At 46.2% G+C, this 18,402-nt stretch overlaps 1 protein-coding gene and 1 long non-coding RNA gene across 2 annotated transcripts in view; one reads left to right on the top strand and one right to left on the bottom strand.

Moving 5' to 3' along the window:
- Positions 1 to 807, top strand: part of LOC149364142 (uncharacterized) — a 57,022-nt gene extending 56,215 nt beyond the window's left edge. Inside the window, exon 4 of the long non-coding RNA XR_016289150.1 lies at positions 658 to 807. This is a non-coding gene — a long non-coding RNA (uncharacterized LOC149364142). The remainder of the gene's footprint in view (positions 1 to 657) is intronic.
- An 8,733-nt stretch (positions 808 to 9,540) lies between these two features.
- The window catches only part of LOC149364141 (uncharacterized), a 37,874-nt gene continuing 29,012 nt past the window's right edge, over positions 9,541 to 18,402 (bottom strand). Inside the window, exons 14-19 of the mRNA XM_089568641.1 lie at positions 17,545 to 17,715; positions 15,752 to 15,792; positions 15,225 to 15,323; positions 12,446 to 12,617; positions 10,323 to 10,384; positions 9,541 to 9,803 (exon numbers count right to left, since the gene is read on the bottom strand). Of these exons, the coding sequence (XP_089424767.1) occupies positions 9,577 to 9,803; positions 10,323 to 10,384; positions 12,446 to 12,617; positions 15,225 to 15,323; positions 15,752 to 15,792; positions 17,545 to 17,715 (772 nt within the window). The 3' untranslated portion in view covers positions 9,541 to 9,576. The remainder of the gene's footprint in view (positions 9,804 to 10,322; positions 10,385 to 12,445; positions 12,618 to 15,224; positions 15,324 to 15,751; positions 15,793 to 17,544; positions 17,716 to 18,402) is intronic.

Genomic DNA, 18,402 nt, shown 5'->3' with positions numbered 1-18,402 from the left:
ACATGTAAACAAATTTACAGAAAACATGCCAAAACGTGACTAATGGTACAGTTGGAAATAAAAAGGGTCAGCGCAAGTGACGGATGAACGGAGCGGCGGAATCGCATAGCGCAGCGCTGCGGCCCGCGAACAGGCTGATACCGACAGTCCCAGGGCATTTCCACTTTTGTAGCAAGGGGAGGCCGGCAGTAAGCAACTTACTTCAGTCCAGCGCGCCGCTTGCGGCGTCTTACGCAGAAAGAATTAAAAATGTTTGTTAATGGAGGAGTAAATTAAGCTGCAGGGCTAGATGCCACCAGTTCAGTCTAGCTTTAAATCCCTGACCAAATTTGAGCAAAAGTGGCTCAACTAGCCGCACCTGTGCTACAGATACTGTTGCGGCAAGAATGCAATGCCATTTCGAACGTCTGATCTCAGGTCTCGCCTTACATCATGAAAACTCTGTGCTATGAAGCGCTTGCTAGCTGTCGCAGTTTGCATATGCCGACCTATTAATGCGCATCTTAAATGCAAAGTTCACTTAGGCTCATCACAAAAAATATAAGCGCCTGTGTATAGGTTTGTGTGCTAAGAAATCTGCTTACCTTTGCCAAAGCGATCTCTACGACGCCGCCTGTTAGGCGGCTTTAAACTCCTCGTCTCGGCTTGCGTTCCCAGCATCACCGCCAGAAGTACCGTGGAGGGGTGCAGCGGCCAGTTCAAACTTGAAATGGTTCAACGGATCCAACGGCTCCTATACACCAAGTGCAACTCGGGAGGCTGGTAGAGGGGTATGACGAAAGAGGACATGACGTCGCTTTCTGTGACGCCGCCTTGCAACAGGTAGTTGGGTCGCCTTTCCTCACGCCTATCCTCCTCCGTTGGTACCCTTACTCTTCCTCCCTCCGCACCTCTTTCCTTCTCTGCAGAGCTTTGACTTGCCCTTCCCCCATGTATGGGACGCATATGGCGCGCAGCTCGGATAATGCCGTGTCTTGTGAAAACGAAACTTTCGGAGGCGTGGAAGCGTAATTTCGCAGACGGTCGCGACTTGCTGGTGGGGTTTTGCGGTTGGAATGCTGCGGTTGGTTTTTAGAAAATCAACAACTTCTCTCACAACTACTCAGCATTGGCTTCGCATTCTCTGTGGATGTGAAAGATTTGTTTTATTCGATACCCCACCAGGATTTGTTCGCGTCACTGAAACAGTGCATTGACAAGGGTGGCGTCGTCCCTTTCCAGAATTCAGCTGGTATGTCTGCTGACAATTTTCCAACACTTTTAGAATTTTACCTTCAAGGAACTTTGATCGCTTTTGACAACCAGCACTACTTACAAGCCAAAGGAATGTGCATTAGGTCCTGCGTTTCACCCATTTTAAGTGATTTTTTTAGCCAGTATTGAGCAGATTTTTGCAACTGTTTTTAATCCGGACGTGGTCACAAAAGTGTACCGTCGCGAGCAAAAAATATTAGCACAGATCACTGGCGATTAGAATTCGTGTATCTCACCACGCGGCGCTGCGGTACGCAGACCTGCCTAACGGGCCGCTTCCATGTTTGCAGCCTAGGGGGGGGGGGGGGGGGGGGGGACGGCAGGAAGTAAGCTTTATCAAGCGGGCACCGCCCGAGCGTTGAAGTGCCGACCCTACGTGACTGTGCTTGCGGCATTTATTTTGGCTCGGTTATCATGAACAAAGATTGCCTCTTTTTGTTACCGTTTTTTTTATGTCCGCGATGGTTTGTCAAAAGGAACTCGCGGGAACAATAAATGATAGCGCTGTTTTTAGCCAGCAATTTTGCTGTCCGTGGCAGTCCACTGAACCCCCCTAATACTGTAGAATGGGAACAGCCCGGCACTCTCGTTATCAGCCTCTTCGCCACCCGCAGCGCCACGCGTTGTCATTCCGGTACTCTGGTGTTCCGTCGTGTGTACTAATCTTTTTTACCCGCGACTGTACCAATATGTTGACAATTTTTTGATCTTATTGGACAAGCAGAGGCCTTTACACTACTGCGCTATTGTTGGCAAGATTTTAGACGCTTTTAAACAGCATGGAAAGGGACTGACCTTCACTTGCGAAGTTCCTAACGAGAATTTGCCACAGTTTTTAGATATTCGTACACTTCCGACGTCCACAAGCACAGACACTCCCATATATATCTAAGTCACATGCCATAGACCCGGACTCCTTTGATCGGGAAGGCCACTTCTTTGGCAAGATATACAGTGTGTAACACATTGTCTGTGTCTGTGGTGCCAACCCCAAAATTACTGCGCATTTGTCAGCCAACGACCGAGAGGTGGGACGGGCTTCTGACTAGCTCGCACCTCGAGGGCCAAGTCCGGCTCCTCGACCGAGCAAGGGTGTGCGGCAGCATCACCCAACAGACTTCCGGGCCAGGGGCCCCGTTCACGTCAATCATTCAATCGTAAACATGCCAAAACATTTTCACCTCCACCTGCGAATTCGAATCCTGCAAGCTTTGTTCCCCACTGTACAATTAAAGAGAAACAGGGTGACTTATCTAATGAGAAGGAAATCAATCTGCCCTGCTTTGCAAGGTTTAGAGTTTTCAGCTACCTTATCTTTAGTACCAGCATACATGTGCAGATGAAATCGATGGGCAAGTACAATGTCAACGACAAAGCTCCGTGCGCAAGGGCGAACCAAAGTGATCAAGCAAGCAAGGAGAAAAACAACAATAATATGGACACATTCAGAGCGTGTATGCAGATGACAGGAAAACTGATGATGAAGTTTAAGCATGCGAGTTGAAGCAGTTATCAAATCTAAACCTGACGACATGCTTTGCCGTTCCCCGAGGCCGAGTAAGAGAAGTGGACCGGGCGCCGTTTGTTAAATGGACCGATACCTCGCCGGTGTTTCGATATATCAGGGGGCGACAGGCAGGGACTGATAGGCACGACGAGTGACCTTTATCATGCGCTGTGTACCTGCTGGCCAAGCAAACACTCCGATACACGACGAGACGATTACAAGCGTGCGCCAAGCTAAATTGTTCCGCCATCCATACTGGGAATTCTATTCAACCTCGCGATAACTCCCCAGCCTTCGGTGCCACAGCAGACACACTGGGTAAGCCAAGACGAAACAGACAGGAGCATAACTACGCTGATAAACTGCAAGTTAAGTGTCATTCAAAACAGGAAAACATGTATATACATCAGCTGTGTCTTTAATCACATGTTTTATTACCAGAAGTGGTATAGAGGACGAAAGCAAGTGGTGGGACGAGGAGACGGAGGAGGCACACCTGAATGCTGCCTTTGTGCTGTCTGCAAAACCTACGGCTTGGAAGTCTTGAGATAGAAAGCGATAATAACTACTGCTTTTCCAGCTTTTGGCTGGAAAAAGTCATTCCTCGTGAAATTTCTGGTGTTTATACTATGCGCAGAAAATTCACCCGTTTATCTTTTTTCCATACTCTCTACCATAAGAACACACCATTTTCAAGTTCTCATATTCTCCCGGCACCGCACTCATCGGCTCGTGTAGATCACATGATGAAGACTAAATCTATTTTCACTCGGTCAAAACGATACAAATACTCACCACCGTAAAAACTTTCCCCGCTCAGCATTGCGTGCCTGTGTGTGCGTGTGTGCCTTTTCCTCCAGTATACTTTGTCAGCTCGGCTTTTCTCAAGATGGTACTGAACGCCTTGTTTCAAGGCATGGGTGGAGGGAGGGGGGGGGGGGGGGGGGAGGGTGGTATAGCCGGCAGGCAACTGCCATTTTTTTCTCCAGGGAAAGAGCAATATATCTGGCAGTTTATTATTTTATACTCGGATAGCTATTAGGTGCATGCCGCCTTCGCGAGGACAAGTCGTTACGAGGTCTGTTAGAAAAGTATCCGACTTTATTTTTTTTTTTGCGAACACCTGATGGATATGAAACAAGCGCGCTTACAGCAGCCGACCTTGAACCCTCGTGCGCATGCACGAATTTTTTCCCGCCTGCCGATAGCGTCAGTCGCTGGGAAGCAGCGTTTGAGTGAGGGAGTGCGCAGTGCTCTCGTCGGTTTTTTGTTGCAAGGAAAATGGCGGAGCGAGGGGAGCAGCGCTACTACCTCAAATTTTGCCAGAAACTTGGCGAGAGCCAAGTGGAAATTATTCGAAATGTTCGGACGGCTTTCGGTGATGATGCTATGAGCAGCACACAGATTAAGCAGTGGTGCAACTAGTTTAAAGACGGCCGCACATCCGTGGAGAGAGAGCCACGCTCCGGTCGGCCACCAACATGCCGAAATGACCAGGTAATTGCCGAAGTGAACGCTGTGGTGATGCGGGACTGTTGTGTGACTATCCGAGAAATTGCGGAAGAGGTGGACATCAGCAATTTTTCTGCACATTCCATTATCACCGAAGATTTGGCCATGGAGAGAGTTGCGGCGAAGTTCGTGCCGAAGCTGCTGACGGTGGAGAAAAAGCAGCTTTGTGCCGAAGTCTCACAGGAGATGCTGGATTCCACAAACAGTTACCCTAACTTCACCGACGCCGTAATCACTAGTGACGAGTCTTGGGTGTACGGGTACGACCCGGAAACCAAATCCCAGTCGTCACAGAGGACGCATTCCACGTCACCAAGACCAAAGAAGGCCCGACAAGTGCGCAGCAATGTCAAAGTGATGCTGACTGCTTTTTTGACTCCCTCTGTGTGGCAAACCACGAGTACGCACCCCACAGGGTCAAAGAATGACTGAACAGTACTACAGGGATGTCCTCCATCGCCTACGTGGTGCTGTGCGGCGCAATAGAGCGGCATTGAGGTCAACAAGAAATTGGCGCATCCCTCGCGGCATTGCTCCTGCACATTCTTCGCATTTGATTCAGACTTTTCTGGCGAAAAACCAGACTCCTGTAGTTCAACAGGCTCCTTACTCTCCTGATATGTCCCCCTACGACTTCTGGCTGTTTCCTAAAATCAAGAGGTCATTGAAAGGAGCGCGATTTCAGAAAAGAAAGGACATTATGGCTGCAACGACAGCAGAGCTTAATTCCATTCCGAAAAGGGCCTTTTCGGAATACTTACAACAATGGCAGCACCGCTGGGAGATGTATATGGAGCCCCAAGGAGACTACTTTGAAGGTTATTAGGTTTCTAACGCTCCAGTTATGCCAGTTTTTTTTCTTCGGCCAAAGGTCGGATACTTTTCTAACAGACCTCGTATATCCATCACTCATATTGCTAGCATCGAACACGACCGTCTAATACGTCTAATAGATGCAATTACGCGCCAAATCCCTGGCAACGTAAAATATCACTTTGTCTTTCTCTCGCTCTGATTACTTCACCAAAATACCTCCAGCCCTCAGGTATTGTAGGGATTTCTTCTGAAAATCACCCAAAAACAAACCTCAAGAGCTGGCTTCAGCCAGTGGCGTTCTGCTTCACTAGAGCCTGCTCTGCAAGGGCGTTCGAGGACGTGCGGACTTGGTTGACGTAGTTTTCGCGTTCTCTTATTCTTCTTTTAAACGACATCAACCAAGGCCCACGTCCCGCAACGTCTTTGAAAAACACGCTGTAGTGAAGCAGTGTGCCATTGACTGAGAAAACGCCCCAATCTTGGACACAGATAAATCTATGCCACCACGATTGCTTTTGGAATCGCTTTACATCCAGACTACCAAGAATGTCATTAACAGGAATAAGGGCGATCTGGTTTGGTTTGGTTTATGGGGTTTAACGTCCCAAAGCGACTGAGGCTATGAGAGACGCCGTAGTGAAGGGCTGCGGAAATTTCGACCACCTGGGGTTCTTTAACGTGCACTGACATCGCACAGTACACGGGCCTCTAGAATTTCTCCTCCAAAGAAATTCCAGCCGCCGCGGCCGGGATCGAACCCGCGTCTTTCGGGTCAGCAGCCGAGCACCATAACCGCTGAGCCACCGCGGCGGCATAATAAGGGCGATCTTCCCGATAACTATGCCTAATCACCGCTCTGTCAGGTGCACATATAAGAAGTACCCCTTTCCGTCCAACCTCGGACGCTTGAAGGGCCTGGAACGTTCTTCTTTCTTTCTTTCTTTCTTTCTTTCTTTCTTTCTTTCTTTCTTTCTTTCTTTCTTTCTTTCTTTCTTTCTTTCTTTCTTTCTTTCTTTCTTTCTTTCTTTCTTTCTTTCTTTCCTTTCTTTCTTTCTTTCTTTCTTTCTTTCTTTCTTTCTTTCTTTCTTTCTTTCTTTCTTTCTTCCTTTCTTTCTTTCTTTCTTTCTTTCTTTCTTTCTTTCTTTCTTTCTTTCTTTCTTTCCTTCTTTCTTTCTTTCTTTCTTTCTTTCCTTCTTTCCTTCTTTCTTTCTTTCTTTCTTTCCTTCTTTCCTTCTTTCTTTCTTTCTTTCTTTCCTTCTTTCTTTCTTTCTTTCTTTCTTTCTTTCTTTCTTTCTTTCTTTCTTTCCGTCCTTCTTCCTTTCTTCCTTTCCTTCTTTCTTCGTTTTTGGCGATTGTGTGGTTTTCTTCATCCAGTATGCTCCCTCCTCGCCAGACAGGATTCATTGGAACCCTTGACTATCTCCCCATTAGAGTTTCTGTAAATATTCACTCTCTTTCTCTGTACCCAACCGACATTAGTCTGATGCATTTGGTCGGCCTACTCAAAGTTCTGCAGGTAGCACGTTAAAGTAAAATGTTTTTAGCTGTGATACAATGTGATGCCGACAGCGATGGAGACGGTGGTTAAGGCCGTTTAATTTGGGAAACGACCTTGTGTAGCTATTGCTGCCATGAGGAAGAAAATTATACTTAGGCGCAGTCCCTCAAGGCCAAATAACTGGAATGAGTAATTGCTTCCTTATCACACCTTGGTTTGAGTGGAATTCATTCGACACTCAAGAATGCACCATCGGTGGTATTCTCACAACACAGGCCCCATCCGGCTACACCAAGAGGGTTGTCGAAATGTACGAGTAGCCCTGCTAGCCAGCCTTGACACAGTTAAAGCCTGGGGCGGTTTATATCCGCCGCCTTCTAGAGCATTGCCTGCGTCGCGCACTAGGCAATCTATCCGTGACCGTTGAGTGGTGTCATTGATGCACTTACACTTCTATGTTTAGCGGTAAATTTACAGATGTACTGGTGCACTTCGATTTCCAATCAACACTAAATCTTTCTGTTTCTGAGCGCGATTTTTAAATACAATCTATCGTATTTAAAAGTCACTTGAGAAACAGCAACATTTATTTATAGGATTTCTTTAAGTATTCCCTCTTCCCCAACCGATAAATCCAGAACTCATGCGGGAATGATTTCGCAAACAGGAGGCGTTCTTTGGGTGGCAAGGGTATTCAGGTTCGCTGCCTCAGGATGCAGTCCTTATCGCCATAAAGCATATAGCATTAGCGCCTCATTGGTTAGATCAGAGTGAGCGCTATTTCTTCTTCTGTTTCTTTTTTATTTTATTTTTATGCTTGCACAATTCTGTCAGGAATTATTTTCGAAGTTAACGGCGTATAGTTGACCACTCCAGGATCACCTTGTAGTTTTACACTGTTTGTATTTTTTTTATTTTGCTGGTTGTGACATACTGTACTCGATTCCGAGGGTATAGATGCGTAGCCATGGACGACATCAGCGTTTAGTGTGCAGTGTGCAAAATTGGGCCCGAGGGGGCGCTGCTCTCACAGCAGTGGGCTAAACAGAGATCAGTGAGGAGTAACCTGCTTTATGTGGCTACGATGAGGGTGGCACATTGTATTACTTCCATTCTAGTGTATTGACTACCGATTGTGAACCTGCCGTGACCTCATCCCCTTTACAGGCGTCTGTTCACGGGCAGACAGTTTTTGTTACATATACTTATAATCGTAAGCTTCGGGTAGCCACGCATGCATGTCGGTCATTTCGCCGTCATGTGACTTTGGTGTCCTTGGCAGTGCGGGAAACAGGTGTTCTGGGAGAAAGTTAGAGGGCAAAGGGACTTCCTGATGTAAAAAATAGCGCACAGGGAACACAAGGGACGGAAAGTAAACGACGCAGACAAGCGCTTGTCTGCGTCGTTTACTTTCCGTCCCTTGTGTTCCCTGTGCGCTATTTTTTACATGATGAACGTTATCCAACTTGCCCAACTTTCCGCTTTGCAAAGGGACTTCACCTGTATGATAGAGGGCGCGAACTTTGAAAGTTCCTTTAGGATCTGTACATTGCAAAGTAAAAAAACAAAATTGGCCGAGGCTCAGCTTGGTTAAGCCCGGAAATTGCGAAAGCAACTTCATCCGTTTCTTCAGCCCGCATCCGCCGTGTCTACCGCCGCTCTGCGCCGACGGCACGAGCTGGAGCTCTGTTTATACAACTGGTATGACGTCACTCCGACCGCAGCGCTCCTAGCGGGAGAAGCGAGAGGCTCACCGCCCGCCGTGTCTACCGCCGCTCTCCGCCGACGGCACGAGTTGGGGCCCTTCTCTACCACAGATGGTGTGACGTCACTCCTACCGCAGCGCCTCTAGTGGGAGAAGCGAGAGGCTCACCGCCCGCCGTGTCTACCGCCGCTCTACGCTGATGACCCGAGCCGGGGCCCTTTTCTTCCACACATGGTGGGACGTCACTCCTACCGCAGCGCCTCTAGTGGGAGAAGCGAGAGGCTCACCGCCCGCCTTGTCTACCGCCGCTCTACGCTGATGACCCGAGCCGGGGCCCTTTTCTTCCACACATGGTGGGACGTCACTCCTACCGCAGCGCCTCTAGTGGGAGAAGCGAGAGGCTCACCGCCCGCCTTGTCTACCGCCGCTCTACACTCACGAGCCGAGCTGGGGCCCTGGTTTTTTGCCGCTAGTATGACGTCACGTCTAAGGTCACGCTAAAGGTCAAACGTGTCCACCGCCGCGCTACGCTGAAGGGCTCAAACTGTGAGCAGTATTGCTTTCGCAATTATATGCTATCGATTATGCTTTATAGATTTATGGAGTAGCGTGCATGACGTAAGATTCATGTAGACGAAGATGCTATAATACTGTTCGGTCTTGAAGGAAATTACAAATAGTAAATGAATTCTATAAACTCCGTTAACAAGGCATCAGAATGACTTTCCGTTTAGCAACGAAGAAATAATCAATTCACGTGCTGTCAAGAAGGCGATAATGTTATGATAGATGTCCTGTTGTTGTGAAGTCATGAGCACGCCCAGGTTGATTGCTGTGAGCAAGACAACCATAAGCAAAGTTGAAATATTTTACTGAGCAACCTTTACCCTCCTAGCTGCTTTCTCGTGCAATTCGGAAACGACTTAGGCCGCTTGCGTCCACCAGCAGGTAAAAAAGTAAAATGTTGGGCATTCACTAAACACCCAATTATTGTAGAAACACAGAAATAGCCAGCAGACTTCGAAGGCTGCAAAGTAGACCTTACTGATTTACCTGCCTGTGGTGTTGTCCTGGCCATTAAGCTTGAAAAAAAAAAAATACTGCGAACCTTCTCACCAGAGCGTTAACAAGCTGTGAGCTGTGTGGAGTAGCAGGCCAGGGCCATGTTACCACCGGCCGACCTCTCCTCCTTTTCCTCTCATTAAAATTTCTTTCTCTCTCTCTCACACAGCATCACAATCGCCCCTGTGTTAATATGTACGAAGTCCTTTATTGTGCTGTCGTCTAGTAGAGTGTGATTTTCTTGGATATGGTCTTGCGGCACATGTGGCAAACGCTGAGTTTCTTGGCGCAGTCCGTGCACGCGCTGTGGCCGCACAGAAAGACCACTTCGCGCCGACCCTCCAGGCAGATGGAACACTGGAGGGCATCCTCCAGCTCTCGCTGTTTTGCCGGCTGTTCCTTCAGTGTACCCAGGCCTCCGTCATGGCTTTTAATGGGTCCTCTTGCTGCTGAGAATCAGTGCAATCAATAAAAACACTGAGCCACCGCGGTGGCTGACGATAGAGAAGAGAGAAAAAGGTTTTAGTTCATTGAGTTAATGTGACGTCATGATAGTCATGGGACCATCGCTGCCAATAGAGGCGAAACAAAACGTTCGCAGCCTCTATACAGGCATACAGGGTGGTCATACGGCCAAGCCTGTGACTTTTAGAAAAATAAATGTCTCAGTAGCAGTACTGTCCCAAGAGCTACGGTAGCTATGTGCCAAGTATTGCTTGACCAGCCCCGGCTAGTCGAAAGAAAACAAAACGCGTGTAAGGCTTTCTTCTTTGATAATTCAGGGCTGATACCTGGTTTTTTATGATTCTTTTTTTGTATTCGGCTAAACCAGACGTAATCAAAGAGATCACTATTTTTCAGGCAGGGCAAAACAACCCGCCCTAGCGACTTACGGTGGCACGAAGCACCACTGGTTCATGACGTATCATAATATCTTCGTATTTGCTGGCCCTTACAGGCATTCTCACCTTTGGAAGTAGTGGCTCCGGTTTGTACGTTTCTAGAATCCTTTCTCGGAAGTACAAGTATCCTGTAATGATAAACGATGTACAGGGGTAGGTTTGCCATCAGTCTAAAATTTCTCATTCACATAAGAACTAGACTGCAGGAAAAAAAAAAAGTTAATAGCGCCCGCATGGACGACAAGCCGGAAAAGTTTCACCGGACGCCGCTACCAACTACGCTCATAGACCAAACACCGATTTCTTTTTAGTTTCTTTTATTCTTGGTTCTTTGCGTTTTCGTTGTCGTAATCTTCTGTTAACGCCGCGACGTCAGTCATTCTCTACTTTAATTCATAGATCCCTGGGAGTCCTCATGCCCCTCCTGGCGCAGTGGTGCTGCGGTTAAGCGATGCTCGACTGCCCTGCGATGGCAGGTGCTCCCAGGGGTGGGTCTTGTGTGGCGCAGGTTGCTCTTCCCGAGCGACCAATCACTGAAGTAACTGCCACCTGCCACGGTGGGCAGTTTGCTCACTAACCGGTGGCTTGTTGTGATGACGCCTCAAGGTCACGTGACCTAGGTGGCCGTCCTTCCTCCTAGCTTGTTCTCTGGGGACAACCTGCCAAAGCCGGGCCAGTGATTTTTCGCTTACAAAGCGGACACTGACTACACCGACAGCGGATTTTTTGGTGAATGAGGCCTTTAACGTTATCGCGTTAAAATAATAGTCTATGCTTTCTCTTTTATCGGTGACTGTTGACTTCCTATATATCTACGTCATAACGAGTACCTCATCTGCATACAAAGATCTCTTCTTAACTTATTTATAATGATATACAGCGGAACAAAGCTTCAGCCACCAAAGGCTTTCGCAGTTCGGAGTCTGCGGAATACTTCCGCCGCGCCACACTGCTGACCCTCGATTTTGTAGCCGGAGACAGCATACTGTGGTCGCTGAACTAGCGCGGTGGCCAGGTGCGTGGCCAAAGCTGATGTCGACCTTGTTTCCTCCTTATATTCCTATTGTGGAAAGGAGTATGAATGTTATGCGGGGCGTTCTTAGGTAATTAAAGTACTGCGTGCCTGCGCATTATAATTCTGCTTCTTCCGCACTTTATAGTGCTCGCTGCAAAGAACATTTCCAGCCTCTCGTTGACATAACAGCACGGGAGACCAAATCAAAAAGCTCGAAAGTTTAGTATTAGATTGATCGACGGACTTTTTGGCATGCAAAACACCAGGATTTTTTCGAAGAGGTAGAACTTGGCTCAGAAAGACAATAGCTAAACAAGTACTTCTGCTGATTTAACACGCATTATTACTCACTATACTTGGTTTTAATATGTTAGGAAGAATAGAAAGCTGGACAATTTGCTTACGATCCATAGTACAACAGCGCGAAAAACGAGGACAAAAGAAGAGCCAGACAACAGGAGCGCTCCTGTTGCCTGGTTCTTCATTTGTTCTCGTTTTCCGCGCTGTTATACTATGATGTCGTAGGGATGGAAGAGGTGATTGGCTGCTTCTAGTTAATCGTTTACGTAAAATAACAGTACTTGGAATATAACAAAAGTTTCTTTGTTTAAAATGGTTCCTTGAGACTGGTTTAAAAATAACACGATGCGACGCTCAGAAATTCGTGAAATCTATGAAAACGAAGCCCTGAGTGGCGTATCACAGGTTACAATTCCAGTACTAGCAGCGCGCGGTCGTGTTGCGCCCTTTTGGCCTTCAGAAATTCTACCTCTGTGGCACGTAATACTAATACGCCAGCTACACTCACTAAGAGTTCCTTATATAAAGCGCAGTTTCCTGCGCCGAGGAAAGAACGAGGTTATGTCGGAGCTTCTCCGAGTCGAGCTGAGTTTGTGTCGCTTTTACTTTTTGGACTGATTCCCAATGGGCACTGAAACTCTCTTCGACGTCCTATGGACGTTTAGGACATCCGTGGGACGTCCGAGAGAATTCTAGTGCTTATTGGGTAGAGCTCACTTTATTTATTCATTTGCATAATAATTCGTCGCATTACAAGCAGAGTGCGCAAGGATGCCCAACACCAAAATAAAGAACGCTGTTTTCTGCAGGAGCATCAGCAATGTTTTCGGGGCATATAGCAATTATACGATTCAAAATATAAGGCAACCCTCACGCTGTAGAACCGGGCTCGTCGATGCGCAGGAAAGCATGGTCGAGGTAGTGCTTCCAGCCCCAGTGGCACCTGGTGCAGAGGTCGTAGTTGACGCATACTGCACATTTCCAGCGTCTTCCCAAAATTCCTTGCTGGCCACACGAGTCGCATTTAACTGCTTCGAATTTGACGCCTGTAAGATAGCGACAAAAATGCAAAGAGAAGGCAGAATTTAACCGACATGAAGAGTCAGGTTTCGATGTTGATGCTCAATATCTCTGGGTGCTGATCCCTTAGTCACAGTCAACTACACAGCTCTCTTACATAGCTCTCTTAAAGACATTAGAGGGATATTGAGCTAAACATTTTCCGACGGGACTGGTAGTCTTGGCAACGAGGAGATGAAAACACTGCTTTCTAGGACAGATAAGGGAAAAGTGCTTATTTTAGTTCCCATTTCATTAAACGACGCACCTACAGGCTGCGTGTGGAAGCTCTAACAATATCTGATATGGTGTGTTTTGATGGAGAAAGAAAAAGTTGCGAGGGCGTCACCCGGCAATCGTTAAGTGTAGTAAGAATAAAGGGGAGAAAGTCGGCGCCCACGTGACAAGCTTTAGATGGTTTTATTGCTCATGTCTGGGTAACAAACCTTCATATGGGACCATGTTTATCTAGCCCGGAGAGAGAAAGAAATAAGTGAACGATTTCAAGAGGGCTTGGCTTGTGGAAGCCGGTAATAATAATAATAATAAACACCTTTATTTTCAGAGAACAAAACACAATCTTTAAGACAAGTCTGCCCAAGCCATAAAGGTTTGTAGGGCAGTACTCGGCAGTCGATGAAAGACAGATATATTAAACAATAGGCGTTACAAAGCAAGCAAACAATGATAAACCGCAATACCTAAGGCAAACAAGAACAAAGAAACAGTTTAGGTTGCCGACATATGTGTTTTTAAGAAGTTCTTTAATTGAGACAACGAAGAAACTGAAAAGATTGAATCAGGCAGAGAATTAAACATTTTTGGTATGTAATAATTACGAGTGAAGTGGCCATAGTGAGTGTAGCAGCGAGGTACCGTAAAAAGGGGATGATGTCGAAAAGGACGAACAGGAATGAAAGGAACCAAAAATTTACTATCCCACAGGTGAGCACGAATGACTACATGATGAAAGAGCGCATCAAAAGAGGGCAGCTGTAAAAGCGAAAACAAATTGCAGTCTGGTGAAGCATTTGTGTTGTATGCCACGGATCGAAGGATGTTCTTTAGTATCGCATTTAATTTCATTCGCCAAGTCTTTGAGCAATGATAATAAACAGTGACTCCATATCTGAGAACACCATAAATGAGAGCATGTGCAATAAGCTTGCGAGTCCGAAAAGGTAATAAATAACGAACATTGTATAACACACATGATAAACCACGAAGCTTGTTGCATACTAGGGTAAGATGACTGTTCCAAGACATATCACTGACAAAAAGCATACCAAGGTACTTGACACTATTTGGAAAATTAATTGGAATGCAAGAACAATTAAGACAATGCGAAGAATGTAAAAGCAATGCTTCAACAAAAGAAAGCTTTTTATGAGGATTACGAAAACAAATGAGTTTAGTTTTCTGTTTATTAATTGCAATATAATTAGTTAAGAACCAGTTCATAACATGCACCACATCTGTTCTAAGAGCATCCATGGCCAGAGGCAACGAAGTATTTGTTGACAACAATAACGTGTCATCGGCGTATTGAAAGATGTAACATTTTGCGACAGCATTCGATAAATCATTTACAAATAAATTGAAAAGCAAAGGCGATAAAACTGAGCCCTGTGGAACACCTGCCGACAAAAGCTTCGTGTAACCCTTCCTCCCGGGTTTCTTTGCCTCCGTGCGTGAATCATAGGGGGCTCGATCTGGTGCATCGCCTTTGCCATCCATCGCCCACATCTTCCACACGAACGAATGATCTTGTTTCGCTCTTGCACTTTACATGTCCCTGTCTATAGGATAAAAATTCACAGCGGGCGTCTCGTGCTTTTCATCTACGATTTTTATGGTTTTTACCGAAACTCTAAAGACATCAAAGAAAAGTTAGTTATAAGCAGGAAATGTGGACAAAGTATTAACAATGGTTTCGAATGGGCAAACTTTATGACCACCCTCGTACCCTCTCCGCGGCTACTGGAACGGGGAGACTGCCTACCTATAGCCCCAGAAAATTCGGCCCCGGAAAAGCACTGCGGTGGCGATTAAATAGGAAATTACCACCCGCCCTCTCCGCCCATGAAAGTAAAAGAGATAAACTAGAGCTTCCCTTGACATCAATTTTCAGTTTTCCAACTCGTTGAAAGTGATGCCAGAGTTCCTCATTCCCCTTCATATAGTTAGTTACCCACGGATTGCGTAACATCACGCATCCTACGCGTGATTCTTCGTGATTCTAAACAGACCGGACGCCAGCCCACAAAGCAATAGCACCTGACTCCTCTGCCACGCTCAACGGCCCATGCGGTAGCTTGGCTGCATGATGCCCGTCCCGCTCACTGTAAAGGTACTATAGAAGAAACACTCTACATCGCCGTAGAGCTAAAAATAGGCTTCCACGCAACTCGCAGACAATCCTACAATAAGCAATAAGGCCCATAGAAAGATAAGAAAACGACTTCCCGAACCTTACACTCTTCGTCGTCCTCTCTCCGCCTTGCGGCGATCAGTATGCGTGAGGGGACATCAACTCAATCGCAGCCCTGCGCGTGCTGCATGCAGCCAGGAGCCAGTTCATAAAACGTGCTTACTGGATGCCCGTTGCACAGCTAGGCGGCCCAGGTTTGCAAAAAACGTATTTCGGAAAGATGTGGTGAGCCATGCCGCCGTCACTTCAGGGAAGGTGTAACCTGCCAAGGAAGGTAAGCCGGTTAGTTTCTCAGACTCCGTATTCATACTGTTTTTATACGCTGAATCTTTAGTCCACACTTTAAGCGCTGGAATAACAACTGCTGCTTTGGGGCTTGGCGCAAAATAAGCATTTTAACACGTCTCTATCTCCATTTCCAATCAAACGGAACGTTATAAACATGTGCGAATGCAGGGCTGGGAGATTTATATGACATTTTCATGTATCTGTTGAGATGTCCTTTGACATGCGGTTATTTGGTTCGTACACCCATTTCGTCACGTACAGCCGCGCACACTACCACAATGTTATGACAGGTGGTATTAAGGTGATTCGAGTATCTTGCTGGTCCTCCTGTTATTTCATCAACGCAGCGTATATTTATTGCCCCATGAGTATCACAGCGTTGTCTAATAAAAACAACTCCACCTGGTTCTTTCTGTGACTGCTGTTTCGAAGCGACCTTCATTCTGAAAAAAAAAAAAAAATGCAACCTTTATGTATTTGTTCTTGACAAGAAGGCACTATATATGTGTTGGAACAATACGTTTGCAGTGTAAATTTAGTAATCAGAGAAGAGTAGGAGGTTGGCCACTACAAGTGCTGACAGAACAGTCGTTACTTGTAAAATAGACGAAATAATTCCCAAACCAAATACGGCTATCAATCTATTGCATGTAATACGTTGTTATTAATCTAGTGAATACATAATGAGGTCTCTTTGAAAGTGCTTGAGGATAATGATCGTTTATATTACAGGATGTTTTAACATGTCGGACAATGCATGACATAACAGCTTATCTTGCGCGAGTCTCTTCTCATACACCTGTTTATTGTTTTTTGTTAAATTTCTTAAACGTATCAACTGAGCCAAGCTTCTTATATAGTGTTTCACAATAAATTTTGAAAGCAGATATTGATGACGCCCTACATTTTACGGTACAGCAGTTTTCGTGCGGTATTTAAACGAATGCATGATCACAGTATCGGTGAAGTTAATAAAAGCCATCAAGGCAACACTTTTGCATGGTGCTGCTATCCTTATGTTGCAGACCGGCCAGTTAAAAGCTAAGCTTTCTTCCCCTGCTCGTAGTGTGGTAAATGGCTCTCATAGCAGTGACCAGGATGTCAATATCTGTAACGCGGGAAATTTTAAAGCTTTCGTTATTCTTCACGTATTGTAACAGATATACTTTAGCTAGAGTATGCGCTCTGTTCAATATTAGTACTTTCGAGCACGTACTGAAATTGACTTTATAACGCATTTACGCATACACTGATCCCATGATCGACATGTATAGCTACGTCTTCTGTTTACTGGGCCTCGAAATCTCAGCTGGTGAGGACTGTGAAAACCGAGAAGTGATGTCCTGATTGCAAAGAAGTCAATTCAAACTTTGAATACGGCCTATTCAACGCGATCACGGAATGAAAGCATTACAAAGCAAGGGTTACAGAGAAGTGCAAGAGTTACAGCAACAGTTACAGAAAGTTGCTGCATATCCCTTGAGGAAGCCCCCCTCCCCTAGGCTGCCTACAGAAACCTGCCTAAAAAAAGCTCCCCCCCACCTCCGGGGAATACGTTATGAAGGTGAGACTGTATAAAATGCAACTCCAGGCTATAGCTAGCCGCGCACTTGTCAGAACGGATTAATAGTGTGTTTTTTTTTTGTATTGAATGCCTTGGATGTAGAGATAGCTGGATGGTGTTATTGTGTGAGGTAGAGATAGCTACATCGTCTTGAATTGTGGTCAAAAATACATGTAAATAGCGAGCTTCTTCGCTAGCAATTTCCACCCGCTCATATTCAGTAGATCAATTTTCTTCCTACCTGCCCCCTAGATAAAAAAGAAAGGCACATTGTGGAATGATTATGTACTTACCTGGAATCTACAGTTTGACACATGATATAGCCCTAGCCGCTTATCGGTTAAAGAAAACCTAACGAGCCTTCATTGAATGACGCGCTGACTGATATGGTGAGTGACCTTCTCAGAAAATTTTTAGCCAGTCTTCACCTAGCACGAAACATACCTAGTACAAAGCCTCGGGTGCGTTCTCATAAAGAAAGTTAACCCCCATGTAAGGTAGCGCGAATACGTAGTATATGGAATAATAAGACGTCTTATGCATGCCACGAGACGAAGCATGCTGCGGCTGAAACAATTTCGTCATTCCATAAGCATGTCAAGAGTATCTAAAAATGTGGACCAACACTCACCCTTCGACGCCCGGAGCATCGAAGCGCACGAAGGAATGTTCAGGGCTGTGCTTGCCAGTCAGATAGCAGCCGGTGCAGAGGCCGTAGTCAAGGCACATGCTACACTTCCAGCGCGCACCGATGATGGGAAGCTCGTCGCATCCATTGCAACCGACGTTGCCGAAGACCATACTCTGCAGGCGTCGAAAAAACAGTAAAGAGCACCGTCATCACTCCATCCTCCCCGTTTGGTGTCATCATAAGGGGAGAAGGCGGACGAAGAGTCGCCGCGGTGGCTCAGTGTGCATTTCTTGTTTCGTCTGCGTTCTGGTTTGGTTTGCTTTGGTTTATGTGGTTTAACGTCCCAAAACAGCTCAGTCTATAAGGGACGCCGTAGTGGCGGGCTTCGGGGTTCTTGAGAGTTCACTGACATCGCACAGTACACAGGCCTCTAGCATTTCGCCTGCATCGAAATGCGACCGCCACGGCCGGGATCGAACCTGCATCTTTCGAGTCAGCAGCCTAGAACCATAACCAGTGAGCCACCATGGCGGTTGTCAGTTTGGTATTTTCGTGTATTTTTTAACGAGGTCTTATTGTGCTTTCTATAATTCTTGGTGCTTCGAGATTAAGTGCCACAGTACAATAAATTAATAAATAATATGCGAACATGGCCAGTTGCGAATAAGCGTATTCGCGCAAGACTTCCATTAGACGCGGAGATATGTAGCTGTTGCTCAAGGATGCAACCATGGAAAATTCCCTCGGTCAATTTAGAGCGAGAGGGGGAATTCCTTACCTCCCTTACCAATGAAAAAAAAAAACTCGACCTTTATCAGGAAGCCCAGGAGAAGCTGTCTTGCGCAGTCGGTTCCGGAA

The sequence above is a fragment of the Amblyomma mixtum genome, chromosome 2 (assembly GCF_055824585.1).
Source record: "Amblyomma mixtum isolate Tamu chromosome 2, ASM5582458v1, whole genome shotgun sequence".
Lineage (NCBI taxonomy): Eukaryota > Metazoa > Arthropoda > Arachnida > Ixodida > Ixodidae > Amblyomma > Amblyomma mixtum.
Note: the sequence above shows the minus strand (reverse complement) of the source record. Positions and strands in the feature narration are given on the sequence as shown.